Consider the following 22,915-nt stretch of genomic DNA (forward strand, 5'->3'; position numbering starts at 1 on the left):
ACTTTAGGAAATCTGTACTACTTTGGCAGTGGACACTGATGGTGATGAAGAGGAGGCTGGCACTGGCGGTACTGGGGGAGATGATGAGACAGCAGTGGTACCTGCAATGCCTGCTGCCCACGCCGTCAGGGCAATGCCATGATGTCGCTCCTTGAAAATGACTACAGCACCCCTCAACAAGCTAATGACCCAGAAGCAGAGGTGGACACCTCCACCCCCCCTCATTGGATACTAATCCTCTTGACTGGTGGAAAGGAAATCAGACGCGCTTCCCGAGGCTGGCGACGTTAGCGAGGCGCTATCTCTGCGTTCCCGGAACATCAGTACCATCTGAGCCACATGTTGCTCTTTCTAAATAAAAACCCGTAGAAGAGCTCTGCTGAGGACTGAGGTAGGCCTGGCCTGTTTGTTTTATTTTAGGCCTATTTTGAGGTCTGTAAAAGTTTTTTTTGTAAAAAACCTGTTGGCTTATTATCATTTTGGCTATTTATTACTTGGCCTACTGATTTGGTTCTTATATTTATTATTACTACTAGGCCTATTTGATGAAGGGTTCAAAAACACTGCAATCCTGGCTCCAAACGGAAACTATTATTATGGTTTTATGCCAGCTCTAGCGCTACCCCTTTGTACAGCATGGCTGTGGCTGACAAAAGTCAACATTTAGTAATATTACTATTAGGAATAAATTTGCCTCCTGCGTGAACTCTGCATTGCTGAATAGGGTAGGCCTACGCTACTGTATTTTAACATCGCTCATAATGGTGCTACTTGGAGAGACAAATATTTTCTGAGGTGGTACGTGATGTAAAAAGTTTGAAAACCACTGGCCTAAAGCTTAACCTGGACAAGCCTGTGTTCCTTCAGGGGAAAGGATGCCCTCGCCGAGACCTGTCTATGTTCACCTCGACACCCTCATGCTAGCACTTTCTTAGAATAAAAAAGAAAACAAGTTTTTGACCTCTAGTTGCCCACTAACATATTTTTGGTTATTTGATTGGGAGGGATAGACTTCAAATCAAACGCTTATACCTATCTAGTTTGAATGCACTTAATGTGTGTCGCTTTGGACAAAACGCTCTTCTAAATGAATGTGATATAATGTCATCAAACAAGCACTTGACTTGCTTTAGATTCACAACAGACAGATAGATTAAAAATAGGTAAAATTGGTAAAGAAAAAGAAGGATTAACCTGCATGAGACGAGGCTGTCCTCCAGCACTGAGCGGCCTGCAGGGGATGCTGGTCTTCTCAGCCACTCTCAGCCACTTTTCCCTCACTGACCCACCCCCATCCATCATGCTGTCCTCTGATTCACTCTCCTGATCCTTGCAGGTGAGGTTTTCCTCCTCAGGAATGTGAACCAGTTGGGAGGATCCAGGCCGGGATTGGATAGACACTCTGGCCCCGCCGGCCAATCCGGTGCTCCCATTATGGGTCATGTGATTATGATTGGTCATAGGAACAGAGCTCGCTGCGAGTTTCATGTACTGAGCTGGGATGTGGGCCCCAGCACGCAGCTCTGTTTCCTGACAAGTGATGAGTGAAGGCAGGTGCATCCCACCTCGGAGCTCTGCCTCCAGGCCCATGGCAGAAGGTTCAGAGGAGCAGCGCAGTTCCATGTTCCTCTGAGGAGATGAAGAGGACGCCGGTCTTATTCCATCCATCACCTGCAGGGATAGCTTCCTGTTGTCGTTTTTGTTCTTCCATTGGCTGAGCAGCTGTTTGGATCGGGTCGAGTCCATTGATGCGTGGATGGAGGCGTGGCGGCGTGGAATGCGACCCTCCTCCAATGAGGAGCCTCCGTGGGACCTGGAGGAAGGGGCAAAGAAACTTTATGAGCAACAAAATCGAAGACAATCACGGCAACAGTGCATCTGCATTTCATTGAAGTGATGTCATACTCGCAATTGTACACGGCTGACCAGTGAGGCAAGTTACCAGTATGCTAACCGCAACAATGTGAATGAACAATAATCACAATAGAATATTAGTAGGGAGCCCAGTGGGTATCATGGAGAAAATTACTAATTCATGCTCTTGAATGAATAAAATGTTCTCTCAGCTTAATAAATTTGTTAATTTGTGCACTCAAATTACCAATTTATGGACTTGCATTTATATAGCTCCTTTCTAGTCTTCTGACCACTCAGAGCGCTTCACACTACATGTCAGCATTCACCCATACACACACACATTCATACACTAATGGCAGAGGCTGCTATGGATCTAATCTAAATACTCATTCACACACGCTCTTGAATAAATGTCAGACAACGCTCTGTTATCTTTGATCCTTTAACATATGCAACTAAAATTACCGCCTCATGGTTCAATGCCTCCGCCAGCCAGTGAAGATACAGTTTACATCCATGTCTGTCCAAAATGTCATCACTTCATCATCATATCCTGTTAGACAGTTGTGCGAAATTGTCATAATAAGCATGAATGAATTCTTGAGTTATGGCCAAAACGTGTTTTGTGAGGTCACAGTGAACCTTGACCGTTGACAACTAAATTCTAATCTCTTCATCCTTGAGTCCACGTGGACGTTTGGACCAAATTTGAAGAAATTCCCTACAGGCGCTCTTGAGATGTCGCGTTCACGAGAACGGTACGGACGGACGTATGGATGTATGGACGGACAACCCGTAAACATAACGCCTCCGGCCATGACTGTCGCAGAAGCCAAAAAATTAGGGCTGTCAATCAATTAAGATTTTTAATTGTCCATTGTCCAGTTAATCCCGATTAATTGCACATTTTTTTATCTGTTCAAAATGTACCCTAAAGGGAGATTTGTCAAGTATTTAATACTCTTACCAGCATGAGAGTAGGCAAATATGCTGCTTTATGCAAATATATTTATATATTTATTATTAGAAATGAATTACAACACACAACAGTGACAAATATTGTCCAGAAACCCTCACAGGTACTGCATTTAGCATAAAACAATATGCTGAAATCATAACATGGCAAACTGCAGCCCAACAGGCAACAACAGCTGTCAGTGTGTCAGTGTGCTGACTTGACTATGACTTACCCCAAACTGCATGTGATTATCATAAAGTGGGCATGTCTGTAAAGGGGAGACTTGTGGGTACCCATAGAACCCATTTCCATTCACATATCTGGAGGTCAGAGGTCAAGGGACCCCTTTGAAAATGGCCATGTCAGTTTTTCCTCACCAAAATTTAGTGTAAGTTTGGAGCGTTATTTAACCTCCTTCACGACAAGCTAGTATGACATGGTTGGTACCGATGGATTCCAGAGGTTTTTTAGTTTCATATGATGCCAGTATCTTCACATTAAAGAACGTCCGACGTTAAAACTAATTTGTGTTAACGTGTTATTATTGCATTAACTTTGACAGCTCTAATAAAAATTTTAATAATATGTTTTAATGTTATTTTATAGGTAATTCCTGCATATGATTAATTCATTTGAGAGCACAAATTAAGTAATTTCTGGGCGTTAAATTTTTTCCCCATGACACACTACTGGACTCTGTAGAGCCAGATTCTCTGTGAGAAGAAACAACACACTGTAGTCACGTCCAGTTACATATCCGTATTGTAGCCTGTTACTGTCTGTGCAGAGCTAGTAGCTAGCATTCGGCTGAATTTGAACTGACTTTTGGACATTTTGAGGCCAATGGCAAAGATAACACAGTTGGAAACAAAGTGGGTTTTGGAATGTGTCAGAACGCCAGTCGTGACGAATCAAACCCCCTCTGCCCTCTCTTTCAAAATGTAGCACAGCACTTCAACATTTCGTGAAAGAGAAAATGACCCTGTATGAAAGCAATTTCCACTGATTCTTTCTGTCTTTCAAATCCATTTAATACAAAAATAATTAGATGAAAAGCCAAACAGAACCAAAGGGGACAGTCTGTCTACATGAGGCATGGCGTCCACACGCCAATCACCACTGACAATGTCTGGCAGGAGCTGAGGATGAAGCCACCTCAACAACTCTCATCTTGTGTGTCACGACACATACAATCACTGACGCCCCTCTGTGTCCCTCTCTTTTTGAATTTGGTCAGGTCTATGGTGAGCTACTGTCTCTGTGCTCCAAGAGAACGCCAGAAACCTCCCCAGAGCCCTGCGGGTTTCTATCAGTGCTGCTTTAGTGTCTTTTGTATTTCATTAGTTGTCTTCTCAATTACACCCATGCAGACCTTTATGCTTCCTTCTGAGATAAACAGTCAATTCTATCACATCTCAAATCACTTTTCCTGTGTGTTCAATGTTTCCACCACGGACAAAGATCACAGGGGAACAGACAGATTACTCATCGTAATAGAAGAGCTGGAAAAAAAAAACTAGGGAAATTAAACAATTTCTTTTTATTTTCCAATAAAAGTCAATTGTGCTAAATAACAAATGATTAATATGATTATTTTCTGCATATGTTGACTTGATTATTATGTAAACAGTGAATTAGCTACTCTGATGAATTGTCTGGTCGTGTAGATTAATTCCGTGTTTCTCAAAGTGGGGTCATTGTCACTCTGTCAGGGGGTCCGCGGTATAATTTGCTATAAATTACTAAATTGTGCTGTATCTTTAAAAGCTGCATATCTTCAGACGGGGAACATTTGAGCCAATAAAACAAGCATATTGTGTCCATTACGCCCACCCACGCTAGCTTTGGACTAATAGAAACTCTTATATGATTGTGACACATCACGTCAATCTGTCATGAATCAATCAATCAATCAATCAATCAATCAATCAATCAATCTATCAATCAATCAATCAATCAATCAATCAATCAATCAATCAATCAATCAATCAATCAATCAATCAAACTTTATTTATATAGCACCTTTCAAACAAGTCAAATGCAATTCAAAGTGCTGGACAGACAACTGACAAAAATAGTGTTCAAAATGGATTTAGAGACTAATGCACACCAAAACAACCAATATAAAAGTTCATTGAATATAAAAGCACTAAGAGATGGGTATTTAAGATAATAAAAGATAAATAAAATACAAGGAAATAAAAATAACAATAAAAATAAATAAATACAAATTATAAAACTACACAAAATAAGCAGATTGTATTGAAATAATACATTTTTAATAAAATAAAATAGAATAAAAGAGATAATAATGATCAGCAAAGAAATGATGATTAAATAAAATAGAGTAAAATAAACACTATAATGATGATGATAAATAAAATAGGTATTCAAAATAAAAACCATAAAATTATAAAAAATTACATAAAAGCCAGACTAAATAGATGGGTTTTTAGTTTACGTTAAAAAATCTCTGGAAGGTTGTTTCAGCGGCTGGGAGTGTAAAGGCTGAAAGCAGCATCACCAAATGTTTTTGTTCTGCTTTGTTGGAACAACTGAAAGAGAAGAAGCGGAGGATCTGAGGGGCCTTCCTGGTTCATTAACCAAAAGCATTCACTTCACTCAGGACACAATGAACTGGTCCTGCTGCTGCTTAGCTAGCTAGCTTATTAGCCAGCTAGCTTTATTTTTGAGTCAGTTCAGTTGGAAGTTTTAGAATACCAATAGTAGTACAAAGGGTAGTGACCATATGCTTTATCGGTGATACAATTATGAGGGGGTCCTTGAATTTTCTCCCTGTAAGGGCTCCCTGGCCCCAAAAAGTTTGAGAACCCCTGGATTAATAAACTTAAACTTTATTATAATCATTATATACATACAGGTACATACAGGCAATTTGACCTCTGTATTTAGGAGCACTGGGCTGCTGTGAAGCGCTCAAAGAAACTACAACATGCAGTAAGTAGGAACTGCGATTCAAACAGCCAACCCTGTCATCCTCCATGACCTGACCACAGAGGACTGACAGCTGTGACAAGACGAGCTGCTCAGTCTCAACTTGTAGCTATGTTATAGCCAATGTACGGTGATTTAGTCACTGTGATGGATATTGCTGCTGAATGAAGAGGTTGGCTGAAAGGACTCGGCATCATCCGTTAGCTTTTCACCCACCCAAACCCTGAAGTACGAGACATAATGGTTTGTTCTGATGTATTGTGGGTAAGCAAAGTTCTAGCCCCTTACCTTGGCAGTGTGCTGCTGCTGAAGGTCATCATGTTGTCCTGGTTGCCCAGGGGACTGGATGGGGTTATCACCTCCACCTCAGCACTGGCTCTCTTCAGATTGGACAGAGACGGCTCTCGGTAGGAGGCGCTGCGCGTCAGCATGGGCTCTGATTGGTTGGGGGACAAAGTGTGGGAAGAGGTCCTCGTGATGATGGGCTCTGGTTGGCTGGGAGCCAGGGTGTGGTGACCTTGAAGTGGATAACGGTAATCTTAAGGTTAAAAAGGGGATGATTTGAAGTTAGCGCACTCATTGGAAGTCATCATTCAAAAATGAAAAAAGAACAACTGTCCACAATGTGTAAAAGTGTCTGTGGCTTCACCACAATCAACATGAATTACAAATACAGTTCAGTAGGCCTGTTACTAATGTACAATGTGCAAATTCCGCAAAACATGAGACAAATGTGCACGTTCAGCGAAGGGTGGGGTGACCCTGTAGGCTACGATTATCAATAATTTAGCTGCGCTTGGGACAAATGATTTCTTGTAGACATTTTAAGTGGCTCATGGCAGTCTAAAGCGCCTTCCTGAGGGAAGTAGGTCGAATTGTGGGTACAATGGATGGGACGGGTCACTTTTTATGTAAGAAACTTTCATCTTGGTGTTCAGTACATGCCTGCTGCTTAGTAGAATCTGTGGTTTCCCTATAATTTTACTGGCTGTGTTAACCACTCTTGACAGTTTCCCTTTACATTTGACATTCAAGTGTCCGTAGCATACCAAGTGACCATGTTAAAAGACAAGATGCTTTCCACCAGATTCTTGGACACCAATTCAAGAATATTCTGGCTCACCCAAAGTCAAAAAGCTTCCTGAGTAGGTGAAACCTCTCCATAGCTTTTTAAAAAACACAATCTGTGTTATCTATCAAATTAAAGTGGCTGTACAGTGGTGTGTATATAAGTTCTTAAGTATTTAAAACAGCTTTTCATGAATCAAAATATAAATTTGAAATGAGATTTCATCAACATTGCTGACTTGAGGAATTCCACCAATCTTTAACCCATAATTTCCAATATAGAATACAGGCAGCCTGTTGTACTGAAAAGAAGTATGGCCATTTAGCATAATTCAAAACAAGGGGTTCAACACTTTAATTGAAGTAAATGAGCCAAGATAAAAACTCCATGGATGAATTTTTACTTCTACCAGCTGCAGACTATGCATAAAGCAACACGTTCTCACTCCCAACTCGTCAAATACCGACGCCTTGTCAATAGCCCTCGTTATCTGAAACCGACACACGGAGGCACCCTTTAGCATCTGCATGAGACACATCAGGCTTTCAACTAACTCCAATGTCTTCCTGCGAAGACGGAAGTTTATTTTGAACTGACAAGCTATCCGTGTAATGAGCGTAAACTGACACGCTGTCCTTGACACGTCCACAACTGACCTGTACCTAAAGCGTCATAGTTAGACGCGGACAGGCACTGACTGAGTGTCGGTATTAGACAAGTTGGGAGAGAGAATGTGTTGCATAAAGAGACAACGGCTATAGTACTGCAAAGTGTGTCATAATTTGCTAGCCCACACATGCCATGAGTGATTTTTAAGTTTAGTCAGAACGAATGATTAAAACATTTTAGGTTGGATTAGTATAAACAACAGTCCAGCACTGTTGTAAACAAATTCAAATTGTATGATCAGCAAAGACCTACAAGTTTATGTAATGGCAGGGCAAACATTTCACATGAGGCATTTCCCCTCATTGCATTGTTGGTACACAGTGCATTAGCATGCCCAAATTCAGCTTAACCACAAGGTCCTCTGTTCATATCATAATAAGAGTTATGTGTAACATTTTTTATGGAAATGTATTCTAGTAGTTGACATGTCAGGGTGACACCTGGCAGGCATGGTTTTACCTTGGTGGCTGTTGCTAATTGCTGATTGGCTAACATTGGGTAGGGAGGAGAGGGTGGGCTCTCTCAGGGTGGGGGTAGATGCTCGACTTCTGGACCGATCCTCACTGGGCTGGAAATTCCCCACTGCATACACACCCTGCATACAAACACACACACATATACAGTGAGACACAGAGGAGCATGCAGCAAAGACATTAGCATAAAAAAAGAGAGTTTGGCAAATCCAGTTTCAGGTGGCAGCCATGTCAGCTCCTCAGTCCCACACCAAAGCCTTTACTAAAGTCACAGTGAAATGGAAGTTACAGCGTCTTTATCATCAGCGATGTGATGCGTTTGCAAATGACACCTAATGTATAGGCGGGGTTTAGTTACTTGAGGGATTGAAATCAAATCCCTTTAGGTGATTGTATCACTCTAAAGCGACATTCCAAATATGGAAATGCAATATGGACCAGCGTTACTAAGTTGACTGTTTACCAACAATATACAAAAAAGCATCTGACGTGGTTAGATCTACATAGTTGCAAACATGCTGTCCAAACAGTGTAACTGGAATAAAAAAAAAACAGTGCAGTACTGATGCACTGCAGCACAGAAACAAGTGGAGGCTGACAATCAGCCTCGATTTATCTACTTTTCTTTTCATTTCTACTCTGATGATAGATGAGGTCTTTGAACTCAATGGCTGCCCGTATTTATTGGAGCCAGAGTATACGGATATTCAAATTTCACAACTCTTCTCCTTGAGCAGGACATGGACACAATAACAAACAGACCGGATCAAGTGAAAGGTAAAAAAAAGGTTTTGTTTCTCTGTAGGGTCCTTTCCATAATGTTGTCAGACACTTCTAAAATCAATCTGAGCCTGTCAGTGGCAAAAACAAGCACTTTTAGTTGACATAACGTTACTTTGACGCTGCTCACTTGCCCTCACAGCTCGTTACAGCGTTCTCCCTCAATACTGCATCAATTTCAGAAATTGTTGTCCCCATTAGACACAAAAACATAGGAAAATAGGGTCCAGGTGCAAAAATACCAAAGGTACCCTTTGAATTATTCACAGATTATTTTTCCTGGTCAATAATTCTCTATTTGCATTAAAAAAAAGGGACCTCCACTGGTGAGATGTACTTATTTTAAACCGTGTTAAGTGACTGATTGTGCATCATCTGATGTAGACTTGATGTTCCGGAGCACAACCTCTCATATCTGTAGCCAACGTTTCTTCCTGCAGGAGAAGGCAGAACAACAAAGATGTAGGCAGCTGAACAGGGCTGTGTTGGTGTGTGTGTGTGTGTGTGTGTGTGTGTGTGTGTGTGTGTGTGTGTGTGTATGTGTATGTGCGTCTGCTCACAAGTGTAACTGCTTCAGTACCGCTCATGTCTGTTTGAGTGTATGCTGGACATGTTTATCCGTGTGTGGGCTAGAGGGTGATGGTGTGTGGGAGGTATCAAATATACTGTGCGAATATCTACCAGTTTCTACACAAGAGTTGAACATCCATGTCTACTTTCAGCCCATAAAACTCCACTGAATAATACACCGTACCAGTACGTGTCCTGCAATGCCAATGCATGACCTCTGCATAGCATGTCTCCTAACTGGCACAACATAGATTTGCAGGTAACCGTAGCAACTGTAGCATGTGGTATCACTGGTGAGATTGTGAGTTAAACAATGGTTTATAAAATGGTTAATTATTAAACACTCTGTAGCCTTTCTTTCTTTCTACTATTGGAAAGTGGCAATAATTTAAGATAGATAAGAAGTGTGCCAAAATAGAAAACAACGGAATCAATAGAGGAAATGCCTTGCCCTCATCCATTATTTTCTCATATCATACCTTGTCATGTATCACCCTTGGGTTATTGTTGATCAATGTCATTTCTGATTTATAAAACTCAATTTGCAACCACTGTTTTGGAACGAAATATCGCAACCCACTGGGATTTCAAGACAAAATCGACCAATCCTCAACTTGCCACTTTCCTGTAATTACAGCTGGCATGAGCTTGAACAACCTTGGTCAACTTTTCTGGACTACTTCTAGCCTAAATGCCACCCCAGATTAGTTAAGATAAGATATTCCTTTATTAGTCCCGCAGTGGGGAAATTTGCAATTGCATTTAAAGTGGCAAAAAACGTTTCAACCTGTTGCGTTTCAAAGTGGTATTATTATATTATATATAATATATTATATTGTTGGCGTCACTGTCGCAAGGACAACTGGATCGGATATAACAATATAGTAGACTTAGTTTCACCACTGCTCGTATTAAAAAGAACCCCGCAAGAAAATGTGTTCTTTGTAGATTACCAAATGGACAACGAATCCTAGATTTTTGTTTCTGGCTGCTAGTGTTAGCGCTGGCTGGCGTTGTTTAGGGGATCAAACGGACAACAAATCATAGATGTTGGTTTCTTTTGTTCAAGAAACAAATGTAGATGTTTGTTAGTTAGCAACAAGGCTACTGCTAGCAGCCTGGCTAATGCCAAAGCAAGAAACAACTGTAAAAATCCCAGTTTGAAGTAGAAAGCCAATCTCATGCTATGATAAAGGTAGAGTAAAACTAGTAAAACATCAAGCCTTCATATCCGGTGGCAGACAGAATTGCATAGTGAAGGCTTAGGCTATAGGGAACCAATCTAAATGGGGTTAAGATCTAAGATGGTTCCGACTGCTATCCTTTGATTTTCCGCAACAAACCAACTTGGACAGGAACAGACAGGTTGTTGCCAGATACATGTTGCTAGTAATGAACATAAGATGCTTCTCTGTTTTATTTGATCTCAGTTTACCCAACAGGCTTTACCTGAGCTGCAAGAGAGGCAGATATTATCTGAACGTTGGCACAGAATGTTCACACACCATCGCAGCACTACAAGTTTTCACAGGCACACATCAATGTGGCATTAATGTCTAGTTAGTAAGTAACTTAGTAGCATTACCCACTGGTTGAGGAGCAAGGTTAATGTATACTGTGACCATCCTCTGTCTCCTCAGCATGACACAAGTTCTCTCTTTTTTAAGAGCAGAATGGCTTTGCATGATAGTAAGTAAGTAAGTAAGCTACACAAGAAAGTTATATCAAAATGCTTGTGTCTGGCTAACTGTTACCAGATAAACAGCGATGGCAGCTCCCAGTAACCAGCCACAGTAGACGTCGACGGGATGGTTTCTGAACTGGATGATCCTGGTCAGCCCGGCCAGGATGGCCAGCATGACGAAGGAGAACACCAGGAGAGGCTTCAGAAGCTTGGCAGAGTCGGTCAGCACCGTGTTGAAGTACATCTGAAACACACATTTCACATGAGCCAATCCTGATCTTTTAATGTTGATATAAAAACAGACAATTCAATTCACACATGTGGTTAAATTACATTTGTTCAGATATCTAAACATTTTTTGAATTACCTACAACTGAAACTGGCAAAAACTGTCTACAAATTCTACATTTTTGTGGCAAGATTTTAGGTGACATGGTCAGCCACAAGTCTCAGTCTACATAAGAGGGTGTATATTAACCACTTACTGAGATGTAGACAGCAGCAAAGGCAGCTAGAGTTGCATGCTGGGAGGGGAAAGACTTCCTAAATGAAAAAAAAGAAAGACAAGAGTGTTGATAATTATTATGTTCAGACAGCTAAGGACAACGCTGAATATTCATCTGCAACGGGAAGTGACTTTCAAAGAAACTTGGACGTGTGTGTGTGTGTGTGTGTTTGTGTATGTGTGCGAGTGCGTGTGCGTGTGCGTGTGTGTGTGGTGGTAGCTGCCCTAGCAGGTGTTTAAAAAATGCAGTTCATGAAGGACACAAGGAGGGCAACAACTCTAGACCTCTGATGTGTGTTTTAGCCCAAAGCACAAATATTACAAAAGTTATTACCCTGGTAATAAACTAAAGTTTTATACATCATGCTGATACTGCAGTGTGTTATTAATTGTGTCTGATTATTAGGGCTATCAATCGATTAAAATATTCAATCGTGATTAATCGCATGATTGTCCATAGTTAATCGTGATGAATCGCAAATTAATCAAATTTTTTTATCCGTTCAAAATGTACCTTAAAAGAGAGATTTGTCAAGTATTTAATACTCTTATCAACATGAGAGTGGGCAATTATGCTGCTTTATGCAAATATATGTATATATTTATTATTGAGAATCAATTAATAAAACAAAATAATGACGTATATTGTCCAGAAACCCTCACAGGTACTGCATTTAGCATAAAAGAATATGCTCAATCATAACATGGCAAACTGCAGCCCAACAGGCAACAACAGCTGTCAGTGTGTCAGTGTGCTGACTTGACTATGACTTGCCCCAAACTGCATGTGATTATCATAAAGTGGGCATGTCTGTAAAGGGGAGACTCGTGGGTACCCATAAAACCCATTTTCATTCACATATCTGGAGGTCAGAGGTCAAGGGATCCCTTTGAAAATGGCCATGTCAGTTTTTCCTTAGGTTAGATTTTCTAGTTTCACATGATGTCAGTATCTCCGCTCTAGCTTTAAAACTGAGCCCTCTACAACTTAAAAATTGCAAGTTGCGTTAATGCATTTAAGAAATGATTTAATGAAGCATTAATTGATGGTTTTACATTGAAACTGTTGGTAGTCTTGAGTTTTGTTTTTACACGAGAAGTCTTCTAGGAAGAGGTGACTGAAAATCTCAATTCTGGTTTCCAGAATCCATAATCACATTGGAGAAACTGTTCTCTATAACTCTTCTCTTGGAGATATAGAGTGTCAGAGTCAAAGATCCCCACCCATTGGTTTGTGGACTGCCATTTTGAAGCCTTGAGTTTGACATTTTGCCCATTGCCATCTTGTTTTTTTTAAACCAGAAGTGACACGAGAGGGTGGAGCTAAGAGAGATTTTAAGGTCACCAAAAAGGTTATAATTAACCTTGATGAACTGAAAAACACACTGTGAAAGGGTTAAAGTTCTAAGATGAAAAGACGGACAACGTCGTGGTAGCGACACTGTCAATCACAAGGTAGCCCCGCCCTAAAGCTTACCCTGCTTTATGGTCTATTTGACTCTAAATGGGACCATAATTTACAATTAATTAATCATTTTCAAAATAAGGCGTTAACAAAGGGAACTTTATGTACAAAATATATATGGAAATAAGATTGATTGGATTATATTCACCAGAAGTATAAAACATTACATGTCCCTTATAAATTAAAAAGAAAATACCACTAATTTGTGAGGGAAATGTCTTTATTCTTTGGTTTTTGGGTTGCTAGAAAACATTTAATAAATAATGACAATGACTGATATGATATATATGACTTCAGGACATCTGTGACTACATACATGCTGAATATCAAACATTTTTGCTGTATTAAGTTAGATATTTTCCAAAGTAAAAGTCCCTAAAAGTGTATGATTCAACGTTTTCCCAATGGTCTAGTGTTAAAAAAAAGTTAACAAAAATCACAATAAATTGTAATATCGAATCACAATACTTGTAGAATTGCAATATATATTAAAGTATTGTGATAGTCTTGAATCGAGAGATAGGTGAATCGTCCCAGCCCTAACAGAAAGAATGCAAGTTTAAGGCACTTTTCAGAGCCGAAGGTTGCCGCCTGGTCAAATCACAAATACTCACCCCCCAATTATGTTACCAAATACAAAGACTGGGATATATCTTCAGTCAAGCTACACCTACAATAACAATAAAATGTTTTTCAGTCTTTCCTTGACACCCATTGTTTTGTTCTCTAAAATGATTGAACAGGCTGACATATTATTCAGGAAGTCATATCTAATTACATGTGCACAATAATTTCACAACTACAAACTGCAAATATTGAGAGACAGGCAACCGTTTGTAATAATACAGAGTTATAGAATACATAGTTACATAGAATGCATAGTTTACAGAAAAAAATATATTTTTTAATTATGCAGCAGACGTGGTGTTTTGAGATTTAATTTTTAAATAAATATCCTGAGATTTTTGAAGGAGCTCAGGATGCGTCCTGAGAACGCCTGTTAAGCTGAAGATAATTTCACCACACAAACTAAGAATCTGTGTGGAACAGCTCACCAGTCTGGTGTTTAGAGAGGAGCACAGAACGTTCTGTATCATTTTCTGCTACAGCCTGCTGCTGTGTCAGACGGTTTACTGGAGGCAAAAGTGTGCAGGATTTTGGGAAAATGTTACATTTATGGGATTTTAGAGAAGACCGTGTGCCTCTGCCATCTAACGCTATGAAGACTGCTCTGTGCACTTTATGATAACAGATGACTTAGTAGGTGGAAGGCAATGTATCGATATTATATTGTTATTATGATATGAGACCAGATATGGGCTTAGATTTTGGATATAGTAATTTCGTAATATGGCTGTCTTTTCCTGTTTTAAAGGCTACATTAGAGTAAAGTGATGTAATTTTACCAGACTGTTCTAGCTGTTCTATTATTTGTCTTTTACACTTCAGTCATTATATCCACATTACTGATGATTATTTATCAAAAATCTTATAGTGTAAATATTTTTCATCAGCACCAATGGTCAAATATTGACATCGTTGTATTTGGTCAAATATATTGTCATATTTGATTTTCTCCATACCCCCCAGCAGTAGTAGGTGGTAACACAAGCAACAATGGGTGACGAAACTGCACTGTGCTACTTGATGCATAAACTCAACTGTAGCGCTCAATCCACTGTATTGCAATTAGGTCATCTGAAGCCACGAAATCAGCCAACATGCACAAGTGCAAATACAAAGAAAGTCTTGCCACACGGTTGTCAGTTATACATAAATTAACTTTGGATTGTGAAATCTTTTGAAAACTATAAAAACGTGGCTACAATTTGCAAGTCTAACATTCAGCAAATGTCAGTAGATAAACTAGATACTCTGTCACAATGTTCTGTCACAAGAACTGACTATGCCAGTGTTCCCCAAACCTTTTTGATGATGTGACAAATGACAAACTATCGCAACCCTATTCCCAACCGGCCTTATATATAAATCGTGAGAAGAGCGAATTGTGCGTAAATGAACGCATCACCTTATATTATCTTGTACAGGTAAAACGGCCATTTCAGCGGTGTCACCTCACCTGTGTGGGTTTCCTCTATATGCTCAGATTTTTTTCCCACAGTCCAAAGACATGCAGGTTAGGTGAATGGGTGACTTTGTTGCCTCGAGGTGTGAATGTGAGTGTGGATAGTTGTCTGTCAGTATGTGTCAGCCCTGTGATAGACAATCTGCTCAGTGTGTACCCCACTGTAGCCCAAGTGAGCAGGTAGAGGAAACTGTGCCAGGGAAAAGTGGGGATGGATAAGGGAGGATCTGGGGGAAAGCACAAACACCTGTCTGACTTCAATAACCTGCATTAATTAACATTAAACACAATAAGCATACTTGATCTGCCAAATTGCAATCAGTTGAGTAGCGAGCACGATGCTCAGTGAATGACAGTGATGCAGGTTGCATGCAGCATAGCTTTATTATTCAAACAAACAATAAGCGCTGCTGAAGTGAAGCACAGGAGACAAGCTTCCTGCATTCTTAGTGCGTGCATGTGGTGAGGGGGGGAATAGAAGCTGCCACTGAAGCTGACGATGGAGTGGGCAGGAAAACTGTGGTCTTCACAGTTAATGTGGCATTTACAGTATAGTGAGAGTTGCATAATGAGAGTACTTTAACCGACAATGTAACTGACAGCAACAGTGGGATGCATGGAGCAAACACAATTATCCCTTAAAGCTACAGTTGTTAATCTTCTTCAAAAACATTCTCATTACATCCCGACAGCAATCAATAAATCAAATTAGAAACAAAAATCTGGTCCTCTCTCAAGGTTCATTGGTGGAGAGGAGGTCGTGTTGCTCTGGCTCTATCTATTTGGCGTGGAGAGGAGGTCGTGTTGCTCTGGCTCTATCTATTTGGCGTGGAGAGGAGGTCGTGTTGCTCTGGCTCTATCTATCTGGCATGGAGAGGAGGTTGTGTTGCTCTGGCTCTATCTGTTTGGCGTGGAGAGGAGGTTGTGTTGCTCTGGCTCTATCTGGTTGGCGTGGAGAGGAGGTCGTGTTGCTCTGGCTCTACCTGTTTGGTGAGGAGAGGAAGTCGTATTGCTCTTTTTTTGTAAGGCACTTTGTAGGTGGACGTTTTCGTATTAAGTATTCGCTATCTGTCCAAAATGGCAGAGGCGTAGCTCTGCTGCTGGGCGCTGATGTTGCAATGGAACGAACAATTGACTTTCACTTCTTGGCAATATACGTTCTTTGGTACAGTGGCCTATAGTGGCACTGTGTCCTACTATTTAGCTCATGTTTTCTACATTTCAATACTTGTCCCGAGAGAAGGTTTGCAACCAATACAACAGAGAAAACTAGTCCAGGACTGCAAGCTACAAGAAGATCGTAGCCTGTGCATGTATGAGTGTGCTAAAACTAAACATTAAAAATGACTCCGTAAACTCACCCACTCACCCACACACATCCTCTGACACACTCACTAGTTCACTCACACACACTCTCCCACACACAGTCACTCGCTCGGTAAAAAAAAAGCCTTTACCTCCCAGCATTGATGAGCCCGCTGTCTTGTCCAGAGCAGATATCCTCCAGAATAAAAGCTTCATCACAAGTGGACATATTAATGTGGGTCAAGTTGGGTTTACACACATCCAACCAGTAGGGGGTGTGTTGACCAGTGGACAGCTGGAGAATATCGGTTATCAGTGCTGTCACACACAGGCCAAAGATATGGACACCTGTGGAAAATCCATTTTACAACACTGGATTAGTAGAACATGTAACCTTGTACAACTTTGTATTTTATTGCCTTTTTTAATTCTGTATCCACTCATATTCTGACGTTTTTATGTTACTCTTACAGCTGTTGCCATTTGTTTATTTCTGTTTCTGTGGTTCAGTTACTGAAAACATGCATATAATCAGTTGTGTGTGTATAACACGTATGTCCTCCCACCTATGAAGCGTACAGCCCTGCGGATGTAGGAGTTGAAATTACAGCCTGCAGCGTTGATGTTAGCCTCCGTCTGAGTGGCTGATGACCTCCTGGATAGATAGCAGTACAGAATGGCCTCTCCTATGAGAATCTATTCACAAAAGACAAACAAAAGACTGTTGGCAATGCAGATTTTCACTCTTCCATCACCAGATAGATTTGTGTGATCTACCAAATACATTAAATATTACTGGACCATTGATTTTTGCTAATATCCCACTGTCATGGCTGGGGGGGGGCGGCTGTGGCTCAGAGGCAGAGCTCGCCCCCTCTCGCTATATAAATGCAAGTTCATTTACCATTTACCGTAACTGAATTTGACAGACTTTATGGTTCAGTTTGTTTATTTACACAACAAATAGAAGATAAAATGCAAAAAAAGAGCAAAACTGCAAAATGCTCTGGAAAAAGACAGTAGTAATATTTTTTTTTTGTCAACCTACTGCTTCAAAGGTCAAAAATTTACTTTATTTAATCTCAAAATGTGAAAACTTGCAGCACAATTAAGTTAAAACCCAAGCAGAGAAGGTAAACCAGATGAGCTGGCTCTCTGATATAAATAGTGTGTTTAGATGAACTTATGTTACACTGGGCTTTCTTGAGTAATCGGATTTCTGGAAACAGGAAACTCAGTTTTTGTAATTTTCAGAGAAACAGGCCTGCCACAGCTAGATTCCTCCTAGACCAGTGGTTCTCAACCTTTTTACACCATGTACCACCTCAGAAAATATTTGACTCTCCAAGTACCACCATTATGACCAGGGGTGGGACATTATTTTTCCTGGGGGGCCACATGAGAAACCCAGATTGTTGCCGGGGGCCAAACAAATTCTGTCAGATGTAATCTCTATTTTATCACTACATTAATTTATAGAAAACATACTGCACACTTATTTTTCAGCATTTATTATACTGAAAATCACTCCAAACAGCATATTATTAAGAAAATTACATTATATGCAGGAGTTTTTGAACCGTACAGGACTGACTGTTTTGGGTAGTAATGTTTCCATTAAAAAAATTAACAAAACGGAGAATCCCCCAGCATGCCAAAATATAAAAACATGCACTGTAGGTCCAAAAAGGCCTATTTTTCTGGGCAGGGAGGGTAGCCTACTGTACACGGTACTGTACTGTACTTTGTTATTGTCATCTATAGTGGTTATTTGCATAAAAACACACAATTCAAATGAATATGATTATTTAAATATTTGCTTTGATTAAAATAATCTTGGCAAGCTGCTTAGAGCTAGTGTTAGGAAGTTAAACAGGTCATAATTCTCTCTCTATTATCTATTTTATATTGATGTGAAAACATCTCCTAACAACTGGATTTATTCTAGTTTCTCACCAAAACTACATTTTACAAGATTACATTTGAACACATCATGATAACGTTGTAATTTACCTTCGCCCAATAGTAATTTTTCCGGAGCCGACTTTGAACGCCTCATAATAATAACTCAATGGCACCTCCGTTAACATTCGTATCTCCGGTATTTAGCCAGTCAGGACTGTGCTGCCCACCGGCTGCTGACAGCTAACGTTAGTAACTCTCCTCCTGCTGATTTCAACGCAAATTTGTTGTTCACAGAGTCGCTTTATCAGGGAATAATAGGGTGCACCTCTCAGGTTTAGTAGCGCCATGCTGTTGAGTGCTTTTTTTTTCTCTTCACCGTGGCTGCTGTCCAAAACAAATTGAAATAGTAAGAGGAATCGATAGTCAGAGATTCCTCCGCGTACCACCAGTGGTACGTGTACCATAGTTTGAGAACCACTGCTCTATTGCATTGAACTCTGACCATCTCCAGTGAATTCTTTGAACCTGTTTGAGACTCCAGTTGATATTCAATCGTGCTCAAGACAAGTGTTGGCAAAGACGTCCAATCTCATACTCTGGCCCTGACCTGGACATCTGACCTCCAACATTAAATTAGATTCTACGACCTCTGTGAAGTCATAGACATTCTTAACTGGGAATTTGAGGTATTTCATGGTTGTGTTCTCATATTACCACAACAGCACCTTTAAATTGAATTGAAAATAGAAAGAAAGTCATTACTGAGAGCTGCACTGGGCAATTTCACTCAACAAATGGCAGTTAGTTGAAAAGGCTTCTGGTCAGCATGGTTAAAATGGCTGGCTTGTTCCCATCAAACGGTAGTGTTGCATGGAAACAGCTTTGTGCTTTCACTTGTACTCGTCTCAGTATGGTTAGACAGACTCCCACAGCATTATGGGCACATTTTAAATCTGCAACATGTAGGAGACCACTTCTGGCTGTGGGAAGATGGCTTTCCCATTGAAACATCCTCCACTACATGTATTTGTCTACATTAGGATGTAATTAACCCAGAAGAGGAATATTCACGTGGTTTATTCAAAGAGTAACGGAGAAACACTAGTTCATAGAAACAGCTTTAATAAGGCCTTTGCCTTTGTGTGGACACCAGCTGGGTCACTCCCTACATGTATAATCACACATGTAGATGTTACTGTGAGGTCCAGTGTGGTGGTTTACTTACAGTGGCGGTGGGAGCGGCAAAGGCCAGGCTGAAGAGCAGGGGCAGTGGGCAGACTTCCTGTCTGGGCAGGATGTAGGGCAGAGACAGACTGCGGTCACTACAGCTGTACCCAGAATGCACCGGCTGGAAAATATCCGTCAGCTCCAGGAAATAAAGACTGACAACAGAGGAGGCCAGGATAGGGAGCTGCAGGAAAGAAACAACAGCAAAAAAGAATTTAGAAAATAGTTTAAACAAGGCAAAAGTGAGCATGGCACCTACTAAAGTAGGGCCAAAGATTTTGCCCTTTTGGAACTAATGGAATAACTCTATTGAGTACAATGTAGGTCGTTATTAGCTCACCCTGGACTTCTAACCCCCAAAAGGCACAATTAGACCACACTTTCAACCATCATACCAAATTTGAAGTTCCTAAGTTAAAAAGGTTCCGAATTCTGCTCCTGAAACGAAATTTAAGTAAAAAAAAATCACAGTTTTTGGCCAAAATTTCTACGATTTTGGGCACCCCGGACTTCTAACCCCCAAAAGGCACAACTAAACCCACTCTCAAACATCATACCAAATTTGAAGTTCCTAAGTTAAATAGTTTCCGAGTTCTGTTCCAGACAAAAAAGTGTAACTAATGGACGCACGGACACGCAGAGCGCTATATACCCCCGACTACGTTGTTGCGGGGGTTTAAAATATAGTCAAGTCAATTTTATCTATATCAATCGTCAAATCATAAGAGAAGTTATCTCAAGACACTTTCACATAGAGTTGATTGAGGCTGTACTCTATAATTTACAGAGACCCAACATGAGCGACAGTGGCAAGAAAAAACTCCCCTTTAACTGGTAGAAACCTTGAGCAGAACCAGGATCTGGGTGGGCGGCTGTCTGCCTCGACGGGTTCTTCAACCATGTTCATCAAAAGGAAAACACTAGGACTGGGTATTAAAGGTCCCATAATGTAAAAAGTGAGATTTTCATGTCTTTTTTTATTATAAAGGTTTAAGTGCTGTATAAAGACTGTTAACATATTGAGACGCTCAATCCGTGGAGAAATAGACAACAGCCCATATTCAGAAACGGATTTCTGTATCTTTGTGAGTTCACAAATCTACTATACAGTATATATTGTATATTTGTGATGTCACAAATATACAATAGATATAGTTTTATACGTGAGCGTTCTAAATGTGTCCCAGTTTATTCCCGGTTGCAGTGTATTTGAATGACATCAGCTGATAGGAAGAAACATGGACCCATGGACCCAAGCTGTTGCCTAGCAACGCAATTCCGTTGCAATAGAGGGCTCCAGGAATGACATATTTTTGTAGGCCAACCAGGAAGTTAGCACCACCCTGGTTCCCTTGACAGTTCACTTCAAGTTTTCCTGGACATTGAGAAAGAAGCATCTAGTGGCCATTAGAGCACGTCCATACTGGCTTCAATATTAAACCATGATGGTTGTTTGATTTAAATCGCCACTATCACATTGGATCCAATCACGTCTGAAATGTCTTCCCATACGGCAGCTGAACTACACCAGTATATCATGTCAGGGGCTGGACAACACTGACTATATGATGCCGGAGTTCTTTCATGAAAGGAAAGTACGACCTCAGTTAACCCCAGTTATGGCTGTACACGCAAAGATACAGATACAGACATGCAGTAATAGGTGGAGGAAAATGGTGTGTTGCTCTCAGAGCCTAGTAGTGTGTGACTGTCAGACTGTCAAGAGGAATGACACACCTCTCTCTGCTTCTGTTAACCTTACACTTGTCAAGTAAGTAGCACATACACACAGACACAAAGACACACAGCTGCAGTGCAGATAGAGGATCATAAAAAAACAAATTGAACGGAACAACTCTCCGCACAAGGCCAAATACCCACAGAGCAAATATTCACACTGCAAACCGCGATGAGCAGAAATCATTTTACTTACTGCACTTCAATCTGTGTTTCAGTACATATTCAAGATAATGCCAAGCCTGGTGTAAAGCATTAGCATCAAATAGATGTGGGCCAATGCTGGCATAGGGAGGAGACTACTCCCACTCCTTTCAAAGAAATCTTGATCAAGCCACAACATTTGCACAGGATGTGAGTTTAAAAAGATATTTTTGTAAAACTAGGCTCCAAGAAAAGGTGCTTTATAATAAATAGTGCTGGTAGAAAGGGATTCAGCTATTCTACCCACCCTGTTAGCTTTGTTGGAGTTGGAGGTAGAGATGTTCCAATACCAATTTACTTTTTCCTTACCAATACCGATTCCGATACCTGAACTTGCAGTATCGGCTGATACCGAGTACCAGTCTGATACCAGCGTGATAAAAGAAATATATAGTAATCTTTATTATAATTTAACAGCTGTTTGCTATTTACCATGTATGGATATTGTTTTGGAGTGGCAAATAATTGATTTCCGGTTAAGCTGATTTTCTTCTGGGTTAATAAATGATGGTGTCGGATCAGTGCATAGACTGGCATACTCGCCGATACCCAATACCGAATTTTGGGCAGTATCGGATGCATTTCCAATACTGGTATCGGTATCGGAATAACTCTAGTTGGAGGACAAACATTACGATACATAATAGATATTCTGTTGGGTATACCAGGACAGGCACAGAAAAAAATACTTGGCAGGTGATTGGATGAACCATCTGTCAATCAAACTCCGGCCGAAGCCAGTCGGGAGAAGAGCGGAACCATTGTTTCCAATGGAGAAAAGCCTTCAGTTTATCTATTTTAGTTTTTTAGGATCCCCATTAGCTGTCGCCATGACGCCAGCTAGTCTTTCCGGGGTCCGACAAGTGTTCAAGTTCTTTGATCTTCTTTCAATGAAGAAATACTCTTCAGTTCTGATAGAACGGATGCTATTGTAGCATCTACGCTAACCTCATTGTTGTCAACACTCAGCTCTATGTGTTGCCTCACACACACTTAAGCCACGCCGTAGCTGCCAGTAACTCCTCACAGGACGCTGATTGGTCTGAATCACTGTGGTTCAGACACAAACAGATTACTTGAAGCTTGACAAGATGGATTTTCGCGTGACTCCGCGGTTCTTTTAAGTGATCTTACGAGAATCCAGCTGGCGTGCAAGATAAACATTTTTTTATTACTATTTTTTGACATTTCATAGAGTAAACAATTAAAATTGTATACAAACATTGCTACGTTGATCATTAGAGAAAACTATTGTTAGGTGAAGCCCTAACTAGTGGCATTGAAAGCAGAATGATTGCTTGATTATTACCAAACTCTTCCCTTGACCTCTACACGGATGCATCATGGCAGTCCTGAATAATGTGTCATGTTCACTTTATTGCTCCGCGCTAGCGAGATGACAAATTGCAAACTGATGGATATTGCCTTAATGTGAGTTAGAGGCTGCATCGTGCCTTGCTTCCCTG

The 22,915-nt window shown here is 40.5% G+C and overlaps 1 protein-coding gene across 2 annotated transcripts in view; it reads right to left on the bottom strand.

Moving 5' to 3' along the window:
• LOC119499134 (2-lysophosphatidate phosphatase PLPPR4-like) overlaps positions 1 to 22,915 on the bottom strand; it is a 46,567-nt gene that overhangs the window by 6,628 nt on the left and 17,024 nt on the right. The window contains exons 2-9 of one of the 2 annotated variants that reach the window (XM_037788369.1): positions 19,507 to 19,692; positions 16,943 to 17,072; positions 16,529 to 16,724; positions 11,501 to 11,558; positions 11,086 to 11,259; positions 7,968 to 8,103; positions 6,059 to 6,287; positions 1,195 to 1,813 (exon numbers count right to left, since the gene is read on the bottom strand). In XM_037788369.1, coding sequence (XP_037644297.1) covers positions 1,195 to 1,813; positions 6,059 to 6,287; positions 7,968 to 8,103; positions 11,086 to 11,259; positions 11,501 to 11,558; positions 16,529 to 16,724; positions 16,943 to 17,072; positions 19,507 to 19,692 — 1,728 coding nt within the window. Of the gene's footprint in view, positions 1 to 1,194; positions 1,814 to 6,058; positions 6,309 to 7,967; positions 8,104 to 11,085; positions 11,260 to 11,500; positions 11,559 to 16,528; positions 16,725 to 16,942; positions 17,073 to 19,506; positions 19,693 to 22,915 lie in introns of both variants that reach the window. The other variant, XM_037788368.1, reaches the window with a different exon arrangement.

This window comes from Sebastes umbrosus, chromosome 12, assembly GCF_015220745.1.
Source record: "Sebastes umbrosus isolate fSebUmb1 chromosome 12, fSebUmb1.pri, whole genome shotgun sequence".
NCBI lineage: Eukaryota > Metazoa > Chordata > Actinopteri > Perciformes > Sebastidae > Sebastes > Sebastes umbrosus.